The 23,569-nt window shown below is 40.1% G+C and overlaps 1 protein-coding gene across 2 annotated transcripts in view; it reads left to right on the plus strand.

Annotated features, from left to right (window-relative positions):
* The window catches only part of LOC128733953 (PAN2-PAN3 deadenylation complex subunit PAN3), a 63,299-nt gene that overhangs the window by 36,487 nt on the left and 3,243 nt on the right, over positions 1-23,569 (plus strand). For both annotated transcript variants that reach the window (XM_053827863.1, XM_053827864.1), the window contains exons 3-16: positions 15,839-15,915; positions 16,208-16,300; positions 16,375-16,786; positions 17,086-17,186; positions 17,463-17,601; positions 17,663-17,809; positions 17,889-18,032; positions 18,111-18,227; positions 18,476-18,599; positions 18,666-18,788; positions 18,859-18,988; positions 19,081-19,217; positions 19,294-19,485; positions 23,400-23,562. In XM_053827863.1, coding sequence (XP_053683838.1) covers positions 15,850-15,915; positions 16,208-16,300; positions 16,375-16,786; positions 17,086-17,186; positions 17,463-17,601; positions 17,663-17,809; positions 17,889-18,032; positions 18,111-18,227; positions 18,476-18,599; positions 18,666-18,788; positions 18,859-18,988; positions 19,081-19,217; positions 19,294-19,485; positions 23,400-23,562 — 2,088 coding nt within the window. In that variant the 5' untranslated portion in view covers positions 15,839-15,849. The remainder of the gene's footprint in view (positions 1-15,838; positions 15,916-16,207; positions 16,301-16,374; positions 16,787-17,085; positions 17,187-17,462; positions 17,602-17,662; positions 17,810-17,888; positions 18,033-18,110; positions 18,228-18,475; positions 18,600-18,665; positions 18,789-18,858; positions 18,989-19,080; positions 19,218-19,293; positions 19,486-23,399; positions 23,563-23,569) is intronic.

The following is a 23,569-nucleotide window of genomic DNA, read 5'->3' on the forward strand; positions in this document are numbered from 1 at the left end:
ACTTGAAAACTTCTCCTGTAATTTCATTCGCACACTTTTCGCAAGTACTAGTCATTTTGATAACGTCTGGTATCGAAAGGGTTAAAATTTGAGGTTGCCCCTACTCGACACTAGGTGGCTCAGTGTGAAGTTATCTGATGTAATTCGGTAGGTGGAAAAATTTGTGGCGCGTATGATACACAAGTAAACGATGACAGTTGTTTTCGATTTCGACTTACGTTGTCTGGTGCGAATGCTGTTGATATTTGTTGTAGTAAACAGCGAACGAACGGCGGTGAAGATTGTTTACGTGCGGTGACTCGAAGCAGCGAAGTGAAACAGTGAATATCCGTAGCGGTGTGCGAATTTCGGCGTAAATCAAAACACGGTGGCAAAAATCTGGTTTATTTTGCCGGCTAGTGAAGTTTTACAGTGATTTTCTTCCAAGTGACGTAAATTGCAGATGATATAGGTGCGTGCAGCAACGGTTAAGTAGCGCAGGTTTGTGTTCGTTGCACTAAGGCCGATTTTTATTTAGTGATAACAGTGGAGCGGTTGACGGTGTAGTACGAGTGATTCGGTGGTTGGCAGCTTTCGTCTGATGGTAACAGGTGGAGAGCGGCGAGGTGGGAAAAAGTGCTTGAGGCTAATGGCGGCGGTGGCAAAATACTTCCACTCTCAAGCCTGCTCGGATTTGACGACAAAATCTGAATCCTACCTGGGCGAAATTGATGTGACAAGCTGTTTCCACGAAAACACTGGAACGGAGCGGTTCGGTAAGCGATGAAATGCAGATTTTTAGCGGCGATTGAACGGAAATACACAGGATTATTGATGCGACAAAATAAACACAATCGATTCACACAGTGGGCAGGGTTGCCAATTTTCAAAAAGCATAAGCTAGAAATCTGAAATCATGAGTCATTTTGCTCATTTTGGAGATTTTACCTAATCCTCAAAATTAGACGATATTAAACTTATAATAGTTTGGAATCAAGCTATAATAAGGGACCAGAAAATAGTGGTCTAACCAAGAGACAGTTAAGAGAAGAACTACTTTTGTGACCTCAAACAGCGGCGAGTGTCCATCCTGTAGAACAAATGGATTTCTATCCGTGTACGACATAGATGCCATTTTCACAGATTTTTTCACACGCATAAATTTGGGACCCTATCATTTTCTCCGCGATATTTAATTTTTCTAGTGTATTTTTTTCTGTAATATACATAGTTTATGAAGCGCTTTAATTATCAGACACATTGGTAGAACCAAAACTCACAGGAACTGACATAATTGGTGGGTCCCAAATTTATGCGTGTGAAAAAATCTGTGATTCTGGCATCTATGTAACGAACGCGATCAACAGCTCTAGCATCTCGATATCTCTCTCTGCTCTGCCATGTCACAGTTGAAGCCAATATATGACTTCTGGCTCGATTCTTCTCGTCAATTACCCGTTGGCACTCTATCTTTAGCAATATTATAGGTAACTAAGTCTACAATTACCCAATACACTACTTTTTTGAACTCTGATTGACTGTGATCAAAAGAGCAGCGACGAAACAAAAAAGTGCTTAATGTGGTTTGTCGATGTTTTGTAACAGTGAAATTCAATGTTTCTTCGCTGTACATTTTTATTCGGGTAGTGTTAAAACATCGTTTTCAAGTATTTTCAGCTTGAAACGCTGGAAAATAGCCGTTGTTGTTTGGATTATTTTCGATTGGGATGGAATTTTGCTGATATATTGAATATACCACGCAAGGATTGATTTTCCGATCGTCAAATTGACGCTGATGTATGCGTTGACGCAGCATTCTGTTTGGCCCTTTACTGACAGGTAAAGGATTCCGGATTGCGCTGCAGGTACTCAGTCTTTTTTTATGGGGCTTTGAAAAGTGAGGAGAGCTCGAAACTAAGATAATTGCACAAACGAAACATCCCTCCGTTGTCCTTTTTTCCATAATATCTGTACCGGACAGTGAAAGGTAGATTGGTTTACACACGCACATGCAACTTTTTTTGTTTTGATTATAGTCACTTTAATCAGCTTGGGTCATTCGTGACTTCTGCGGGGTTGGGATTAGAGATGTCAATACCGGGGGGTATTTCGAAAACCGGATTTTTCGGTATTGATAAATGCAATACCGGTAAAACGGGTAAAAGTTAATACTTTTTCAGTTCAGGGTAAAAGTTAATACAAATTATATGATTTAAAGAAAATCTCTCTATAATCAATGGTACTCAATTTATTTTGACATAACTAATTGATTAGTTCATTAAAAAAATAATTTTTAAGAACGCGAAGAGAATTTATAGTGTCATCTTAAATTTTAAAGAAAAAACTTCCGGAGGTAGAACATTCGGTGTCCACAGAAAATGGAAGTGCGATTCCCAGCGGTAAATTTGGCATGTGACGTAGGAAAACCCTTGTTCAATAACTTTCAATGAGCGGCTTTGATACTGATACTGATACTGAGATATGATAAATTAATACTGACAGTCCAGGCATCGCTTGAGTAAAGCGTATGCTTGTTTCTTAGATCGGACAGAGACGTTCGAAGCGATGATTAGAGCCCGTATAATTGGCTTAGCCCTGTCAACAGACTATTCTAACTAAGCAAATTTTTATTCTTATTTATATTTTTTGTATTAGCAACCGAACAAATTCTTCTGTGGTGTATTCTGACATTTCTCTAGAGTAATTCGTTAATTTTCACTGAAGATTTTCTGAACAGTTTCACTGTCTATCGCACATTTCTTGTATTGCGCAACATTCTTAATTAATTGGCGCATTCAAGCATGAAATCGGACCTACTTTGTCCTTCGCAAAACGCTACGATCAAGAAGCATACGCCGCCGTTCTAAGCTGACAATGTTTGTTTGTTTGTCTTTTATTGTCTAGTAGCGTAAGGTTTACCCTTTTAAAAATGCTACTTCCGATTTGTCGATAAGTATAATAAAGTCTTACATTTCTACACAATTATTTAAACTAAAACTATTACTCTAATTACGATTCCAAAAGTCGATGCAGCCTCTCTTAAAAACTACTTCAGAATTTGCACGCTTTACTGAAGATGGTAAACGGTTCCAATTTATTACACCCCGGACGAACAAAGAGTTGGCGTAATTCATGGTGTTATTTGCCGGTATAACTAAATTTTGCAAACGTCGACCGCGGGCATGTATCAATTTTCGGTACAGTGTGGCTGGAGCTTGTGTTGCTGTCAGCTTCCTCAGGAAAACGCAGGAACGATACGAGAAGAAGACTTCCAGCGGGCATCCCAACAAGTTTTTTTGGAGGTGGGTCACGTGATCATACCGGCTTAGCCCAAAGACAAAGCGCACACAGCAATTTAGAGCTACTCGAAGGCGATCGAAACAGGCTGTACTGAGGCGAACGTGAAAGACATCTCCGAAAAGAAAATGCGGTAGGATTAGCGATTTAAACATTTTTAGTTTGGTTTCAACCGGTGCCGCAGACATACACACATATAACGTCCGCAAACCAGCGTAGATCTTTCCGCACTGCTGCGTTATTAGGCCGTCCCATTGAAGATCGCTTTGGAATATAAATCCCAGATTACTGACCTTTTCTGACCACTGAATATTCTTGCCGTCCATCATGATGTCGGGTATCGATGACATTGACCTGTCAGTTCTTCGACGTCTGCTTGTAACTAACAGTGCCTTGCTTTTGTCAGCGTTAATCACCAAGCCATTTCGCTGAGACCAATCAGAGATCATTTCTAAGTCTTCATTCACACTGCTGATTATATCGCGCATACTCGGGCCGAGTCGTCCAATGTAGAGTTGAACATCATCAGCATACATTTGGATAGAGCAATACCTGAGAACCGTTGGAAGGTCATTTATGTGGCAACAGAACAACAAAGGGCCGAGTACTGAGCCTTGGGGTACATCAGACGTTACTTCTACCATATTCGAGAAGCGGCCATTGCAGAACACCGTTTGTTTTCTTCCTTGGAGATACGACTGGAGCAAGTTCACAGCTGCAGAAGAGAAGTTGAATTGTGCTCCCAATTTATCCAATAGTTCTCGATGAGGAATGGTGTCAAAAGCTTTCGAAAAATCCAATAAAAGCAGGATGCCTACTCCTTTTTTATCCACTATTCCCGCTAAGTCATCGTGAACCCTCAGCACGGCGGTTTTGATGCTTTGACCTACCCGAAAACCAGCTTGGAATTCACTTAGTAGGTTGTTTCTGTCAATATATGAAGTCATTTGCTCTTTGAGAAGTTTCTCGAATATTTTTGACAATCCGCATAATATGCTTATAGGACGTAAATTTGTGATGACGTTTAGATGAGGTTTCTTTTTTAGTGGCAAAACCTTTGCTTGTTTCCAACAACTCCAAAACCCTTATTTAACCCGTAGTTCTTTACGGAGTTGAAACTGTGATGTCGCTCACAGTGGAAATATGGGCCCTTGTCGTGTTTGACAAAAAGATGCTGCGGATGATATTTGGCGGAGTACAAACTGAAAGCGAAGAGTGGCGGAAAAGTTTTATGAATCCTGAGCTGCATACACTTCTTGGAGAGATTACTATCGTAAGCTGGCTAAAGTTAATAGGCTACGGTGGGTCGGATATATCGTAAAGATGCTGAATGACAGTGCGACAAAAGCGGTTCTGAACAAGCACTCCGGCATCCGGTGGGATCGACGTGCAAGATGGCTCGACTAGATTAGCGACTTGTGACTTCTTAGACGTCTGGGAAATTGACGACGAGTGGCCCATGGAGTGGACCGAGTTGAATGGAGACGATTGCTTAAAAAGCGCAAGGCACTCCGGCTCTATGCTGGTGCTGATAGCGGTGGGGTATTTTGGAGCTTTCCCTTTGGAAGAATTACAGAATTGAGTTAGTATTTGTAGAACCTTCCATCATGAAATTTAGTTGGCCCTATAATTTAAAAGTTTTACCAGCGATTCAGGTTTCTTGAGTTGTTATTTGATCATACAAAAAATACCGAAAATACCGGTTTTCGATCGTGGAAAAACCGGTAATTCGGTATTGGAAAATAGCCCGGTAATACCGGTAAAACCGGATTCGGTAATACCGGTAAAGCATCCCTAGTTGGGATTTCAACCCGGGTCCTCGGCGTGAGAGGCGTGAATGCTAACCACTATGTCGGGACTGACCTCGCACACGCAACTGTATTTTGTTTAGATTTTTACACCTTCATCAATAAATACAAGAAGAAAGTTTTTCTTCCATAAACATATCTGTTTATGCGTTTCAATATCGTGCTAATTTCGATTTTATTTTGGTTTTGCTTTTTTATTTTCTTTTTAATCAACAGGAAGTTTCCCGATTGATACGTTACCCAACAGCCATATTGCTTGCAGACCAACTTTAACTTCATTGATGTAAATTCATTCAAGTCAATTCTCCTGCTTAAGCCAGATGAAACATTTTCCTAAAGTGAAAGCAAAAAAATCAAAACCTAAAGAGCACAAAAATGATCTTGTTTACATGTTTTCACTCGTTCATTGTGAACTGTTTATTATTTTACTAATTTTCATTGCTCATTAATTCCAACCAGTATATCCAAAGGAGAATGCGTACACAGCACAGTTTGAGCAAAATTTTCATTTATCTCGATTGTTTTTAAATTAAATATTCCGTTCAACTGAGAGGAGAACTACCAGAAAGCATCATTACTTTTCCAGCACAAAACACAGCCGGAAATAGGCTTCAGTGACGCTCGGCGAAATCATTGTTTTCCAAAGCACACAAAGCAGCATAATGAGGCTTTTTGGACGGACGAGAACCTGCGCGCGGAGAGAAAAAAAAAGGATCAACCCAAGGTCGAACGATTTATTCGGTTTAAGTGCTTCGTCATGGGGTCTCCGCCCACGGTCGAGAAAATAACTTATATTTTTGTTCCGCAATGTGCCGTACCGAAATGTAAGCAAGCACTAGGGGAATTGTGTATAACGTGCCCCCCCTTCGTTTTTCGCTAAACAAGCGAAATCAAAATGCAAAACCACCCAGAAACCATAGTATTTGATGGAACTAGCCTACTATGCAAGTATGACAGTTGTCACATGCTGTAAAAACAAAACAAAAATAAATTTGTTTTTGAGCAGCTTCCGATGTAACTTTTGGCGTCATTTCCATAAGCTATTTTCTTGTCAAAATCTGTAAATAACCGGTTGTTGTGATTCGATTGCGTAAAGTGAACTTCAAAAGGACATCCCTGTCAAAAATAACGGTATGAAACGCTTGATTTGCTTTAGCATTTAATATTTTTTCAAATAAGTAAAAGCAGGCCAAAATGCCCCACTTGCGGTGGTGCAATTTGCCCCCCTTGCAAATGTGGCTATAAACATAGGTAAACAGATCTAAGTTGAAGCCAATTGCCATTATTTAATTCAATTAGTATTGTAGAGCAACCGTGGTGGGAATAATTTGTTACCAACGTCCAAATTCTAGGTAATTCAACTACCCGGTACAAAACGCCACAGCTGCAGTATAATGTGCCCCATGCAGAAAAGAAAAAGTGCACCAGAAGGCCGAAACTAGGTTTATTTTACATAAAATAACGATATTTTGCAAAACAAAGGAAATAGGTTCACTTTCTACAAAATAGAGTTGGTCTGTCACTGGTAGAAATACTCAAATTACCGCATTGGGCATATTATACCGCAGGTGGGGCATTTTACCCCGCGCAGACGAGAAACACAACATTTAGGTGCTTTTATTAAATAATTCCTAGCATGTTTATTCCACAATACTACATGAAATAAACAATTGCAATTGGTTGTCAGCTTAAACACCAACATATACACGTAGTTGTAACGTTAATTTGGGGAAGTATAACGGAGATATAACCATTTATTCTTAGGGGGGGCACATTATACACATTTCCCCTACTACCTACTGGCAAACGGCGGGCGGTGGACGGGTTTGGGGGCGGTGCATGGGTAGTATGCGGCGAAAGAAAGCTTCCCACTTTGGGGGCGAAAGAAATTAAATGGGCGAATTATTTACACACAATTTCCATTACACAGCAGCACCGACCGACTTTTTCGTCAATCAACAGTCCCCGAGCCGACCGACAGGGGCAGTCTTAAAACTGACGATGTCACGATGAGAGTGATATGTTTGTCTCGTTTGCGGGTTGAAAAATACCCAACCATTGATTGATGCTGTAAGATGAAAACAGGGCATGAGTTGAAATTTTCAGCACGCTTTGCATATTGTTTATTCATCTCTTTTTAAAGGGGATTTTTTTTTCTAGTCGTAACTTGATGTATACTCAATGATGTGGTCAAAATGTAATCAAATGCAATGTAATCAAATTTTCTGAGTTTATTTGAGGAAGTTCGAAAATCAATTCGAATTATGCAGCAGGATGGATCGCTCGAAAGGATTTACGAAGATTGAAACCTTAGAATTTAAAGTTTCTTAGGATGAGATTTGTAGCCAAACGGCAATACTGTATAAGTTAACATCTATCGGAAGGGACGAATTACCATCACAATAGAAGTAGTTTTTCCACTCACAGCGTGCACAGAACCGGAAGAACCACAAAACGAATGACTTGTTGCCTACGCAAGTTCGAGTAAATAAAAGTGGAGAAATAAAGAAAGCAGACTTAAAACGAAACGAAGGAAACCACTCGCCAACTCAGCTGATGTACGGCAGAATGGAGTGTAATAGCTAGAAACGCGACATTGGCGACGCTGACGCTGCCTGCTTGCCTGACGGTGGGTGCAGGGTGCTCTGCTCTGGCAATAGTGATGACGACGACCTAGATGGAGGTGTTTGGATAGCAGTAAATGTTGACCGAACTCGAAGGCCTTGTAAACAACGCAAAGAGAAACGAAAGGGTTTCGCCCTGAATTCGTACAGCTATGGCGGCAGCTGCCGCAGGTGAAATACTGTCTTAGTTTTGGTCGTAGTTTGTTCTACTCTTGAAAAGGCTGTCGCACAGGTTCATAGGACTACCTTCTTACAAGATTATCCCATATTTAATTCTGTACTGTTTATTGTGTCATTTTGATTCAAGCTTCTAACATTTATATTTTCGAATGCTTTTGCTATTTTCGAACATTTGTTTGTTTCTGCAGAAAAAAATATTAGAACAATTAGAACTCAATTTTTATTAGGCATGTACCATCTTAAAATTGAAAAAATCAATACAAAACAGAATGTTTATATAATTTCTAAAAATGCATCACATGCCCACAAATCAATAATAATAAATTCTGTTCTAATATGTACATGACAAGAAGAAAAATTCCCACTTTTGACGCGAAACGCTAAGGGGAAAAATTAGGGCATAAATATTAGCTGCCAACTTTCTGTCATTTTACGGGATTTTCGACACTATAATGTAATAAACATTAGGTGAAGAAACATGATTGATTAACATGATAGTGTATGATGAGCGTATATTTTTGCATTACTAGCAGAAGCTATTGACGAGCTTTTAGGTCTGATTTTGATATCTTAGACAATCTCCTACCTATTACTTGACAAAAGAGTTTGATTAAATAATTTCATTTTCATGTATCATATATATGACGAAATTACGTTTCATAATAATACTAAAACATGAATTAAAACGTACTAGTGCCGAATATCGTCAGTATAACACTTTCCTGTATAAGGCGTATGTTCTCCTTGTGTAAACTAATCAACGAACAAAATCCAAAAGATTTGTCACCGTCAATGTCAACGTCAAAGTTTTGTCAACTCGAAACGCAAATGCAATTCTATACCTGCCACCGTCTGTCTTGTTGATGGCTCAGAATCGCGCTCTACTGCAGACTACTGGTGTGAAATGTTTACATCCTTCTCGGTATTTGCAACTGAGTGAGTGTATGCAGCAAATTGGTTGCAATAAATGTTCCCGAAAAACTGATCCTTCTCGACACTTTAGATATTAATCCAATAATAATCGTTAAAGCAGCTTGTTTGTAGATTGAAACTATCATTTTATGTTTCGTCTAACGGTATTCTAGCGGTTATCGGGGTAACATTGATCAGTTCAAGAAAGTTGGCAGAAGTTGTTTATTTCACTTATTTATGCGAATTTTCCATTTGATCAATGTTACCCCCGTTTTACGGTGCTACAAACACGGTGCTCAAAGGACTGTTATTAAAAAATAAAATTAGCCATTAAAACGGCAAATGCCAGTTGGTTTGTATTGCCAACCTCTGAGCCAATCTTTAAAAAATGTTGGATGAACTTTTGAGTTACGCCCTTTTGATGTTTTAGAAGGCAGATTGATCACATAAAGTAAATAAAAGCTTCAATGATACTTCTACGATAAATGTAAATCGCAGCCGGTACTGATTATTGATGCAACATATGACCATTACGATCGTTTTAGGAGTTTTGGACTGTACTGGGATCAACCTGAAACGCTCCGCATTAAGTTACCACTGGGAGAAATGGCCAGTGTTGAACAACGCTTATCACGTGACACCTCAAATTACGTTAGAATTAAAAAACCAGGTCAATGGAAGTCAAATCAACTACCTAGCACCACGTTTGTTATTTCTGCACAAGTTCCGGAAACTCTCGAGATCACCCAGACAAGTGGCCAATTTCGTACAGGAACAAAAACTTATCGTGCGACACCTTAGATCACACTAGAATTTAAAACCTGAATCAATAGAGGCCAAATCTGCTATCTAGGGTCATGTTGGTCATATCTGGACATGTTTGTGGGACACCGGGAACCGCTAACAAAATGACCAGTTTCGAACATTACTTTAAATCACACCAAAACTATAAAAATAGATCCATGCAGGCCAAATCAAGTACCTAGGGTCACGATGACAAATTCCGGACATGATTTTAACGGGTGGCAACTAAAATTTTGGAATTTTTTCGCGGCCCTTATACGCAACAACAAACGAGCTCAGAGAGAAATGAGGGTATGCATGTGTTAGCTTTCTCTCTCTCCTCTTTTTGTTAATATTTTTTGTTTTGTTTATGCTTGTGCAGTTTTGCTAAAAATGACGTCGAAACAAGAAGCATTTCGGGAGCGCGTTGTACACTTCTACGAACTGCAACAAAAATCTCGGCAAAAAGTATACTGTACAACATTTAAAAAGCAAATATGTTGCGGCTTCGACTGTTTACCATATCCTACGATGCCTAACAACTATTCGCAAGCAAGGCAGTGGAAGACCAGCCAAAATTATGGACGCAGAAGGACATCGTTCTCTTTCTCGTTTCTTCAAAAACAAGCCCTCTGGTTTGGCTATAATCAAAATGTTTTAAGAAAATTTTGATCCCGTTTCTACAAAAACATCATACAGATGGACAATACGTGCTTTGGCCGGATAGATCATCATCGCCTTACGCCAAAAAAAACACAATCGTTCCTGAATACCCATTCGATCTCAGATTTACCCAAAAACCACGTCCCGAAAAATCTGTCTCAGTGCGCCCAAACGAAGATTTCTTCTGGATTTTGAGTTTCTTGGTGTACAAAAATAACTGGAGAGCCACGAATTGCAAACAGTTGATTGCTAGAATCAAGAGATGCATTCACAAAGTTGACATGACGTCCGTACAACGCTCCTGTTTCGACGTCAAACGAAAACTTTGCCGAACAGCCGATTACGGACCGTTTTTAAATGTACACTAATTTTTTTTTTCAACAATGGATAATGTATCTTTGATTTCGGTAAATCAGATCTTCTTCGTGTATCTTTGTCTTTTTTCTGAAAGCTTGAGAAAAAAATTCCAAAATTTTAGTTGCCACAAAAATATACCACATTGTGTTATTGTAACTCTACTAGTTGCCGGAGTCCCCGGAACATATCCAGATTTGACTAACGTGACGCTAGATAGCAGATTTGGCTTCCATTCATTAAGTTTTTTGTTTCCTAGTGTGATTTAAGGTGTCGCACGATAAGCTTTTCTTCATGTACGAAACTGGCCATTTGCCTCGGTGTTTCCGGGAGTTCCTGGAGCTTGTCCAGATAAAACGAACGTGGTGCTAGGTAGTTGATCTGACTGCCATTGATCTAGTTTTTAAATTCTAACGTAATTTGAGGTGTCGCATGATAAAGTCTTTGTTCTTGTTCGATACTGGCCATTTCCAGAGCCGTAGCGTGACGTTGTGGCACCCTTGGCGGAAACCCAATTTGGCGCCCCCTCGTTTCCTAAAGTGTTCCTTCGAAGTTTATCTTATTTTCGTATTCGCTCCTTATCCAATACTTCGCTGCACTTAACGTATGTATTGCAAAAATGGACTAATTTCGGATGTCGAAAAAAAATCCAAAAGATAATTCAATGAAACAAGTTTTCGTTAAATCCTACAATGGCGGCTCCTTCTCCGTTTTGGCTACAAAATTATTGGAGTAAATGCTCCCTTTGAGCTTCGCCCAAAAATGCTTTATTGGTCTCAGTTGGGGGACGTTGGGAGACTTAATGTTTGATGGTACAACGTTTACCTTCAGCCGGTTCATCTCCTCTAGTGATCTCTTGGCATGATGGGCCAACGCCAGGTCTGGCCAAAATACCACATCCTTTGCGCAATACTTTTTAATGAAGGTGGCAACTTCCGGTAGGTATTTCTTACCGTACCTTCGTATCTCGTCGTTCACCGTAATCCCTGAACGAAAGAACAGCTGCTTGAACATTCTCTTCTCACTGATCTTCAGCCACAGCTGGATCTACTTCGGTAACTTGGCGCGGAAAACATACTAGACGTCATCGCTTACCTTCTTGGTGGAAGACGTAAAGTAGGGTAAGACTGTCCAGAACGCACCGGGTGGGTAGAATGGTCCATGCTATTAATTGCTTAAAAACGCGAAAACTATTTGGTAAAATTATGAATGCGCATTTTATTTTGGTGTAAAACAAGCTAATTTATAATTGTGTAGCATGTAAAAGCATCAAACATAGCCACATCCAATAAAATCAAGCGATTATCCGCGATCTCATTCCACATGTAAGAAATCACGGTTTTCTCTTAAGCTTTTACCACTAGTCGGTATGCAAATTTCATAATAACTACAGTCTATCTAATTAATATACTGTCATACTCGATGATTCATCACAAAAACGGCATTAACTAGGCATGTTTTTCACATATATTGCAAAAAACTTCAAAATACAAAACAGGGGTAGAATGCATCACAGCGGGATCGAACAGTTATAAAATATTTTTAATTTGCGGTACTTCTTTTGTTTCGGATTATTTATTAAAAATGTAGCCATATTATGTATTATACAGGACTTACAATTTGCCTTAAACCTAAATTGGTTAACTAACAATATTTCATCACACATCAGTTGGAGAAAAGTAGATGATTAAATTTTATTGCCAATTATGTTGAGATATGAACCCATTGTATCCCAGCAAACAAGTAACAAACGCTATAACGAACGCTTCCGCCATTTCGGCAGCCTAGTTTTAGGAGTTCATACAACACGTGATTGAATGTACATTTTTTGGTTGCGTTTAACGCCTAGCTGGGCAAACTTGGTGCGTTTTGTCCACGGGCTTTGGCGTTCTGCCTCACATAATGAGTTTGACTCTTGCCAAAAATCGTCAAAAATAACAGGTAAAGAGTAAGTGTAAAAAAGATCCCAAGGTCTTCTAGAAGTTGCTCTGCAAAAGGATGTTTTGCTTAAGCGGTGCATTCTGCACCACTTTACCCTACTCGATCCTCTGCCAGTAATTGCCGTTCAGCGTCATGTAGTTTTCGTTGCCCATTATGACCACGACATCGTGCTTCGCCCGAAATATGTATTTCACCAACACCTTTAGCTGTTCTCTAGGCGATTGCCTGCTACTCAGACACAACTAGCCTCGACTGACGCTTCTGCATAAAAATGTCAATTTTGGCCAAGTACTACACCGTTTAGCCGTCTGCTCCGACCTCCTGGTCAAAAGCGCGGAACGATGAGACTACCTCGCTCTCGGTCTTCATTTTTAGCTTCTGTTGCACTTTTTTTTTGTGTGGATATTATCACTACGATCAGCATTTTGATCTATTGTGATCTTATCCAGGTGTTGTTCCGTACTTCGTTGTTATTACAGTATCGCTATAGAGTGAGCGAACTGCTTGATATTCGTGCTTAAAGTATCGGTATGATTTCACCCCTTTTTCCCTCTACGCTTCTTACTACTTTTCAACCAATCTAGCTCTAGAGCCAGGAAGTGCGAAGACTAGTTACAATTTGTCCTTGGACAAGAGGCTTCATTCGCACCTCGAGCAAGTATCATTCTTATAACCAGCCCCGGCTGAAGGTTTCATGGTCGGTAAAGCAGAGTTCAGCACAGAGTGAAGGTGTGTATGTGTGTATGTATGTGTTCCTTACTACTTATGCATCACCTATCTCGTTCCTAGAACCAGGAAGCGGAACAAGCTATAATTTGCCCTTGAACAAGAGGCTTCATTCGCACCTCAAGCAAGTACCACTCTTATAATTTGCCCTGGCAAGAGGCTTTCATTGTTAGTAAATGCAAAATGCAGTAGGAAGGATGTGGAGGGGCCGGAGAATTAACTCATGCTAAAGTCACCTAACATCGAATAGCCTGATTCTACTAAGATTCGAACCCACGACCACTCGCTTGTCAAGGCAGACTCGGTAACCTTGCGCCCTGTAGTGTGTAACCCCCCTCTGCTGCACATTACGGTAGCGCAGCACCTGGGGCGGCCGGAACCAAGCTTCCGTTCAACACTTCCGCCTTTCTCGCGGGAGATTCTATTCAGTCGATACGAAATGCTTCACCAGGTCCAGCGTCTTCGCTACGGGGTGAAGCTGGCAGTACAAAAAACGCACCGAGCGTAGTTGTTTGACTGTCTTCGCTATGGATGTTGCATGCAAATCAACTGATAACGTGGTATGAAAAATCTCTAAAATCAGTCCATTTTTTATATGTTATTACTAATGCTTTACTGACGTGCAGGCCCTTTTTGTCTCCCCCAAGAGCTAGCGCCCTTGACCGGGGCCAGTCTGGCCAACCGCACGCTACGGCGCTGACCATTTCCCCCAGCGGCGGTAACTTAATCCGGAACATTTCCGATTAGTCCCAGTCATCGTAAATCTGGTGAAATGATCGCCAGTGGCCATATGTTGCATAAAAATTCAATACCGTCTGCAATTTACGCTCATTGTGGAAGTGTCATTAAAGTTTTTTATTTACTTTATATGAGGAATCAGAATTGTATGATGACAATGCAAACCAATTGGCATTTGCCGTTTTATTGGCTTATTTTATTTTTAGTAACGTTCTTTTGAACACCGTGAGAGGGGTATTACCAGCCTGTTCTGCAGCTTCCAAGCTTTTTGCGATTATTATTGGCATTGCAATTTCATAACTGCGGTAACTGCATCATCTGGGAGCCTCATAGTAACTATTGGCGTGGCTTGAGTCATATTTATGCGATAATGTTTTGCAAGTCAAGTTGGAATCTACAATTTCATCTGTGTTTATTAAAAAGTTTGATGTTCCTCAAGGAAGCAATGCGGGCCCTTTACTCTTCATATTATTTATCAACGATGTAGTTACACTACCAGAAGTCGGATGCGCACTTAACTATGCTGAGAATCCTAATTTTTTTCGAACCTTGCGTTCCATCGAAGGTTGACATCGGCTCCAAGAATTGTTGAACTGGTTAAATTTAAGTACTTAAAGGGTGTTATCGTCTTTATTTTATTTTATTTCCTCTCCGTATCCGAATACCCGTACCTTGACCGTAAACAATCTCAAAATCGATATGAAGTTGCTATGCTATCCCTGTCAGCACATGTTGAAACTTGCTGAGTCCATGCCGCGAAGAGTACGTGAAGTTATTCGGTATAACGGTTATACCACCAAATATTACCTAATTACACTGAAGTCGCTTTTTACGCGACTATTTTTACGCGGTTTTCGGAATTTACGCGGATGTGCTCAAAACGTCTATTTTTCGCGTATGTAGTGTTGAAATCCACAAAGTTTTGTTTACGCGAAATTTTGGTTTTTTTACGCGGTTTTCGGAATTTACGCGGTTTTGATTTACGCGGGACGTATCCTCCGCGTAAAAACCGACTTGAGTGTTTGGGGGCCTGGAGAAACAGTTGCCAGTAAAGTAATTTTTGATCTTGTTTTTTGTCGGTAAAGCCTAAAGCGGATAGGTAAAGCGATACAATCTTTGCTTAAGACTACCTGTGTAGGTATGTCTGTGTTTTGGCACATATTTGAAAAGCCAGGAGTAACCGGGTTCTATTTATCATCGCGATTTGGAGTCACTGTTTACTGAGTTCTGTGTCGCTAATTCATACAACCCGTTGTGATTTGTGATTTACCAAAGCACATTTAAATCTTTGAGTAAGTAATATAGCTACTGTCGTTGGGTTTTTGTCCTAATAAATAATACTAGAATTGTTTTTATGCTTTACAGCTTTAACTTGTTTCACCCGTCATGTATTTAAAGTAAAATTAGATGAGGTGCCAATAACTGGCGTATGATTTTTGAAATTCCGATTCGATTCGAAACGAAACTTCGGCTTCAATGAAGCATCTTTTAATTCATTTTGACGATCATATTTGTCGCTCCATTTGCCAATAAAAATATTAGCTAACAGGTTTCTGCTCTTGAATGGGCATAAATTTAATATTGATCGATTGATTCCACCAAATTACCAATCTCATGATTAATTGAGTCAACGGTCATCATAGATGAATCGTGCTTGACTTCCAATAACATTTAGAGTTTATTCGAAAGGTTCAATTCTGAAAACGAAACAAGTTTCATGGCGTTTCAGCTTTATTTACATGCAATTAATTAATTCTTAATTCAATGTACCAATGTTTTGGATTATGGACTAGTATCTAACGTTTTATTTCTTTTCTCTCAATTATTTTCCAGGCCACCGGGCTATGGATCCAATATTCTTCTCCCCGCCTAATGGAGTCCCGTCGGAAAGCAAACTGGCAACTTATATGGTAAGTAACTCTCTGATTTCGGCTTTTTATTACTTCTACTATTGAATTGTTTTTGCATAACTCTGTTACTGTCAAAATACAATATTCTATTGAAAGTTATGTTAGTAAGCTATAGATTTACTTAGTAAATCATCTACTAATGGTAAAAGCTTTTAAATACTTCACTCGTAAAGTGAAATTTTGGCCTGAAATATTCTAAAATAAAGACTAAAAAAAATCCAACAAGATAATAACGAACACCAACTATATAGCTTTGGCATACAATATCTCATTCCGTCTCTACTTTTTTCAGAGTCGTCAAAATGTTTCGACGCCAACATACGGGTTGTCTTCCGGCCTCAGCAAATTGAACTTAGACTCTCCTATATCTCTCAAGAAAACACAGGTAAGTGTTCAACCCGCGAAAGTGGTCAGTTATAACTTGGAAATAGGACATCAATAATTCGACTCTCATTCTAGGTGACGCCTCAGTCGCCAGAATTCATTCCAACCAATCGCCTCAACGCGTCATCATCACCGAACTTCTACTCATCGTATTCGATACTCGGTAGCAACGGTTCGAACGGAACCGGTGGCATTGCTGGCGTCGGTAGCAACAGTGTGATAGGGTCCAGCAATGGCACCACAGTGGTCGTGGCGGGGACCGTCGGTTCCGGAACTGGCATCGTCGTCCCAGCTCAGTCAGCACAACTTTCATCGGTGGCGACGGCGATCGTACCCACCGGAGTAGGCGGAGGCGGAGGAGGAGGCAGCGGAGGCGGAGGGGGAACTGGTAGTTCCGGCGCCAAGTCCCAGGCCAGCAGCTATGGCAGCAGTATACTGGGAAGCTCACTTAGCAACAGTTCAACCTACGCCGTCACCCCCATTAAGGGTAAGTTGAAACCACTAGGAAAGCAGAAAATCTAAATGTCTACATATGAAAGCTTCCCACTGGTTACCGGAACAAACGGATGCCCTGTCTGTCTGTCTGTCGCGAAGACCTAATTAACTCTGCTAGCTTGGTTTGTTTCAGTTTTCAGCGTGGAAGCTGCAGCTTCATTACAACAAATGATTTGTGCTCTCTCTGTCTTCCATCCATATGAAACATACACGACGAATGCGGAAACTGATTGAGCTTTTGTGTTTTTTTTCTTCTCTTTTCTTTCTTGCTCTTCTGCGCGCTGCTTACAGGGCGAAGTTTACTTCGTAACGATTCACCACAGAGTACTAATACGTCTCCTCGAATTACACCTCAACCATCACCACCGCCAATTACTACCAACATTCATCAAGTAACGTGACGAATCCAAGCGACAGCAAATTTTCTACAGGAGAATGTCCCATTCTGTCTAACGTTTGAGATTTTTCAAAATTTTAGAACAAATTTTAGATAAATCTCTATTTCAAATGCAGTTTTATTCTAAACCTCGTTAATTTTAATAGTGCACAGCTGCAGAATTACCCAAACGGAAACAGGACAGAATGGGACCCACCTAAATGAATCACGCTCATGTTGTTTTTTTCTTTCTCTTCCGAAACATTTTCTTTTCCGACCCTTTCACCAACAGGAAAATGTCGGTGGTACGACGTACTTCTATCCGACCGCAGCCAACCATCAATTAACACCGAGTAGTACAGTTAACACGACTGAAAACACATTTGTCCATGTAACAAGCTCACAAATTAATCTAAGTTATTCGCATCCAGGTGAGTAACATGAGTGCCTCCTCCCTCAAAGTATCGACTGATTATCGCCGTTATCTTTCAGGACATGTGTACCCGGGACCTGCGTCGCACGTTGTCAACATGCAAGCAAAGTCGCAAGTATCGATGGCGTACTTTCTGCAGGACGAACTGAGAAACGATATACTAACAAGAAACGAAACGGTGAATAGTGTCGAAACTGAGTGTCAAGGTACCCACCTAATTCAACCTTTTCCAGAGAGGACGCATCATTTTTCTAACCAATCTGTTGTTTATTGTTTTTTTTATAGATTTACCTCTGGAGGTGGAAACCTACCATTCATTGTGTCTGCTGGAATCTTTGCCAGTCCATCCTAAGCTACCGCTTCCATCATCCACCTACAAAGCAACACACAATCTCACTGGCGTAAAATACTGCCTTAGGCGTCTTCATGGTAAGTCCTCCTCACTCATCATGTAATTCGGGCGAAGAAGCTGCTGTTTTCTAAAAAATGCTGCTAATTTATTTCAAGGTTTCCGGCTCCAGTCGACCAAATGTATGCAGTTTGTCGATATGTGGAAAAAGCTGCAGCACACCAACGTAGTACAGCTACGAGAAGTATTTACAACCAAAACCTTTGGGGATAACTGTGAGTATTTAGCAGTTTGTTTTTGTGTGTTTTATTTGTTAACAGCTTGTGACGCTTCTGGCATTTCCCACCACTACGGTGTTTCCATACATAATGTTACAGACTGGTAATTTTGAGTTTATTAAGGAAACAAACATCGTTAAGCAGTACAGTTGTTAAATTTTTTCTCAATAAGTTGTAAATATTTATGATTAGCCCTTGTCAATTTATTGATTGGTTTATTTGTCTTCATTTTCGTTGTGTGATAGCCCTGGTGATAGTGTACGACTATCATCCTGGTTCCCAGACGCTACTCTCGAAATATTTTATTCCGAGCGCTGAATCAACGAACGGATATTCCGATCCATTCTCCGGAGAAGCACGACCCTTCAGGTACCCGTCAAAAGTTCCATATTATATTACAAATACACATTGTAATTTTAATGTTTTACACCACAGTCACAAAAGTTCTCTTCATCGAACGGCTGCCACGGCGCTGCTACCAGAAAACGAAATCTGGTCAATTATCATACAGCTTACTGCCGGACTGCGAGCGATTCACCAAACTGGCTTGGCCTGTCGGTAGGTTACTCGTGTGTGTTTCAACAGCAGAGCAAATTCACTAAAAATCCCTATTCATATCGTCTGACAGAACACTGGACCCAACCAAAATCATCATCACCGGCAAACGGATACGATTCAGCTGTGTCGCAATATCGGACATTGCGACGTACGACCCCAATCAGCCGAATCCCCTTTCGGTCGTGAGCCACCATCAACAGGTTTTTGTTGTTACTTCTTAACTAAATTTCATAGATATTTTTTTCCAAATTTTGACTGCTTTTGTAATCTCATTCCATGGCTTTATTTCTAGGATGATCTAACGGCACTAGGAAAGCTCGTGCTAGCACTCGCCTGTCGAAGTTTACAATCCGTACAAAGGGATCAGATTCAAAACAGTATTGAACTAATATCACGCCACTACTCGTCGGATTTACGGAATATAATTCTGTGAGAAACTTGTCCTCTGATTAGCGTTAGAAATGAAGCATCCTGTCCGTATGTTAAATTTAACTCCTCTTTTTAGGTACCTTCTATCGTCGAGTAACCGACGCTCTGTGACGGAAATAATGCCGATGATCGGCGCTCGCTTCTATGTACAACTCGATGCATTACAAGCCCAATGTGATATCCAGGAGGACGAACTGGCAAAGGAGATGGAGAACGGTCGCCTCTATCGGCTACTTGTCAAGCTAGGCACCGTGAACGAACGACCAGAGTAAGTTGAGACGAAATAGTTTTTTACCATTTCGATATATGATAAGTATGGCCAACCGTGATCTAGCAAAGTAAAACTACTGCCCGAGCGAATGCTTTGTATCTACCCTGATGTAAGTCTCGTCGTCTATCATGACGCTTTCCTTTCGTTAGTCACTCTGGGTACAGCTTTTAGTTCGCGGGTTCTGAATACTGTGAGGTTTGTTGGATCGATGCTTTCTAGATCTTGAAAACATGGAGGCCGGGACACTTCATCCACATTTACAGAAACTAGATGAAAACATCCGCCCTGCATCGCGAATCGAAAATTTCGGCCGATACTTGAACAGGCTCAAGAGATCGAGCATTAATCGCATTGCCAAGGTTACGTTCATCTCTAGGTCTTAGTCTAAAACTAAATCCATGTTCAAGTTGTAGTCCAATTACAAGTCTTAGCCCAAACCCAAACTCAAGACTGCTTCAATCATTCCTGGTTGTTCTGCGGTTCTTCAAACTTGTTTAGGATTTTATATTGATTCTGGCTATATATCAAATCATTAAAATGATAAATAATATAATCGAGTCAGCGTGTCCTCTTTCAACTTCAGCTTTCCAGCTAATGGTAAACGCAACTTAACCTTCTGCGGAGGTGCCCCAATCTTATCGATTATGCTGACGTGGTAGTCTGCTGGATACCTTGACTTAAATTAATAATTTAATTCTTATCATTGAATTATGTATATTCATTTTTAAATTATTTTGGATTTGAGAATATATATTTAGCAACCTGTTGGATGTAATAAAACTGCAGATATAAGTCGGGAAGACACTGCAAACTTCAGAATCATAATTCTACTGAATTCTATTCTACTGAATAACGTGAAATAAGTCAACAGTATTTATATTAGCGTTCTATTCTGCTATAATTGCCACACCCAAAACAAGGGTCAAAACACGGGTTTTATTTATTTGGTAACAGTAAAAAATATGAGCGGTAAATGGCACCCATATGAGCGGTGAATGGATCATCATATTTCAAGTAAGCGATAAAAGGGGTCATGAGATTGCGTCACTATTATTATTATTTAGAAACCAAGTAAATTTTTCTTGTAAACACAATTGTTTTCTCTATCTTATGACGCAAATTGGGTTTCGATGGACCTGCATTTAGATTTGCTATGGACAAACTAACTTAGAATCGTTTGTAAATGAGCGGTAGATGGGGACCATACGGTACAATACTTAACGAATCTCTTGCATTTGTCTGATTTTCGGTACAGACTACCACCTCAGCCGCAGAAGGTTAAATCTTCACTATTCGCTGTTAAAGCGATGCAAAAATTTAGACCTATTTTCACTTACTTGCTTGAGTTGATTTTTTTGCCAAATGAAGTATATTTAGATTTAGTTTAGTCTCAATTTCGACTGAAAAAACTGCTGTCTAAAATAAATCTCCCATTTTTGAGTAAACTTATTAAAGTCAGGTTAAAGTTTTACACCGCGCGCGCGAAGTGAGAATTGTTGTTTTTATTTTATCGCTCCGTTGCTTTCGAAATTTTCAGTGTTAAAACTCAGTATTTATTTCTGCAGTTTGCGCGAGTGTGTTGTTTAGTGCTGATGGCTTCCTAATCCCACTGATTTACAGAGGATAAGCATAACGATAAGCGGATAAGTACATTTTCAAACTTAAAGTAGTTTCCGATGGCATGTCATAGAAACCCCATAAAAAATAATTCGAGATGCCAATTGTTTTCGATGTTTATTGACGAATATGGGTTTCGTTGGACATGTAGTTGGCGCTACGCTACAGATGATGAATGAAATTTCGTGTTTAATGCAATATCTCCAAAATAGAACTTAAACGATATATATATGGAAGAGAACTATTTCAAATCAGCTTCGCATGCTGCTTATTTCAAATTATAACTATGATTTAGTCAAATTAAATACGCGCCAGAATAATGAAAATTATTCTGGAAGTGTGGATATGTAAAAGTATCCATGCGGGGCTTATTGTTTATGAAGGCGACTTCGGAATGTGCGTGTATATCCAGGCATTCTAGAAATGGGTCGTTGGATGGTTTCGGTAGATAGGCAAAAGTCATTTTTTAATGCATTACTTCCTGTCGGCGAGGACCGTTGGTCATGCCCATTGTGAACCACGAAGACCTTTTCAATCCACATGTGCTGAGTATTTGCCATACCAAGACCTTCTTTCCAAGCTTTTCGTACGATATATCGTATTTCGTACGATATATCGTACGTCATCAGCAATACTTGTCCCTTGTACAGCATTGAAACTTGTGCCCAATTTGACATACTTCCTTCGTCAATCAAAACGCTTCGATCGGACTTTTCTAGAAAAAAGGTTATACAAGATCCGTGACCTTTTTTCGAGGAAATTTGCTGTTGCAGAGATCCTTTTAGATGCTCTTTGTTTCTTGTAAGTTCTAATGTTATGCCGTTTCTTGATATTTTGCGAAATACAGTTGCGATGCTTTTGCTCAATTTGTTGGCAATACAACAGAAATTAAGAACAGAATGCGTAACATTAGACATTAAGGTCTGAATAACTTTAAACTTCTTATTTAGGTCCCTGGCCCTTTCCTGCGTCGGGGTTTTGGTAAATACTCTACAGTATAAGTCTCACTCTATACTTATTAACGATTTTAAACACCGCAGACTTTAGAGGCGTTCAAAGTTTTTGCTAATAATATCCGCGTTTTTTGCTAATATCCGCAACGATAGCTTCTCGAAACACCATTTATTCAGAATGGATCTATATCGACATGCTAATCCGACCCATGGTCTTGAAAATTGCCCTTTTTTTGACATTTACTACAGAAATACATTTTGTTGTAAAAATGAGCATTTTTAATCACACTGAAATACGTTTCATAATTTTTCCTCAACAATTAATCTTGAACCATTGAAAAACAAGTGTCCACTTTATAAAACAAACGTTCCTTGATTTTTGGAGAGAATCCTATCTCTGACCTGTCTAATAGCAAATATCAGTAGAAGTGGACACTTGTGAGCTTCGCCAATAATCATCACACAAGTACTTCCTTTTCGAGTGGGATGATCGAATGACTTGTGCACATTCATTACTGTTGGCTTAGCGCCCCAAACTTCGATTCAACATTTTGGGGATCTTCTTCCGCTCCTCGTAGATGTTTAATTGCCAGGCAAGCATGCCGTTCATTTTTCTCTCCTGAGCCTGTTTTAAAAATGTTTCGACATTTCGACCGCGCGGCCTTACAGTAGTTAGCAGGAACACTAGCCATTACTGTTGAAAAGATGGATGTCGGCATGTTCTACTATTGGATCATCCGTTTGTGTTTCGCTCAAAAGTTTTCTGTCTGTGGCAGCTGGCAAACGTTGGGAGTGTTTGCCGTCTTCGATACAACGTTTATCCTCAGCCGGGCCAATGAACCGAGACCAGGTCCAGATTCTTGATGGAGGCGGCAACTTCCGGCAGGCATAGGCACTTTGTACTGTATATCTCTCGTTTACCGCAAGCCCCAAAGGAAAGAACAGCGGCTTGGACATTCTCTTCTCGCAGATCGTCAGCCAGAGAAAGAGTTTCTCCGATAACTTGGTGTGCCATATGATCCCGCACTTCCTAGCTTGGCTACTCAATTCTACAAACTGAAACATTTTCAGTCTTGGAATGACTAGAGCTATGTTGGACGCTTTTTCCTAGGCTGTTTTTTAATAACACTTTTCCAATGAGATTGGTAATTTAATTTAGACTACGCAAGTGCGCACATTTTACAGAAAATTAAGAGTAAGGGAATAACAAAGCTAATTTATTTATTTATTTATTCATTTAACTTTTTAACGGAGCTTTCAGCTAATTCACTAGCTATAGATTAAAAAAAAGATCCACAAATATTTCCTAACATGCGCCTCGTTGTATGCTCTTTTCAACAGACTGAACCTAGACGTCACGTGGTCGGAAACAGGAGACCGCTACATGCTGAAACTGTTCCGTGACTACCTCTTTCATACCGTCACCGAGGACGGCCGTCCATGGCTCAACCAGTCGCACTTTGTGCAGTGTCTCAATAAGCTGGATGCTGGCACCATGGAGAAGGTTAGTG

Source organism: Sabethes cyaneus, chromosome 2, assembly GCF_943734655.1.
Source record: "Sabethes cyaneus chromosome 2, idSabCyanKW18_F2, whole genome shotgun sequence".
Lineage (NCBI taxonomy): Eukaryota > Metazoa > Arthropoda > Insecta > Diptera > Culicidae > Sabethes > Sabethes cyaneus.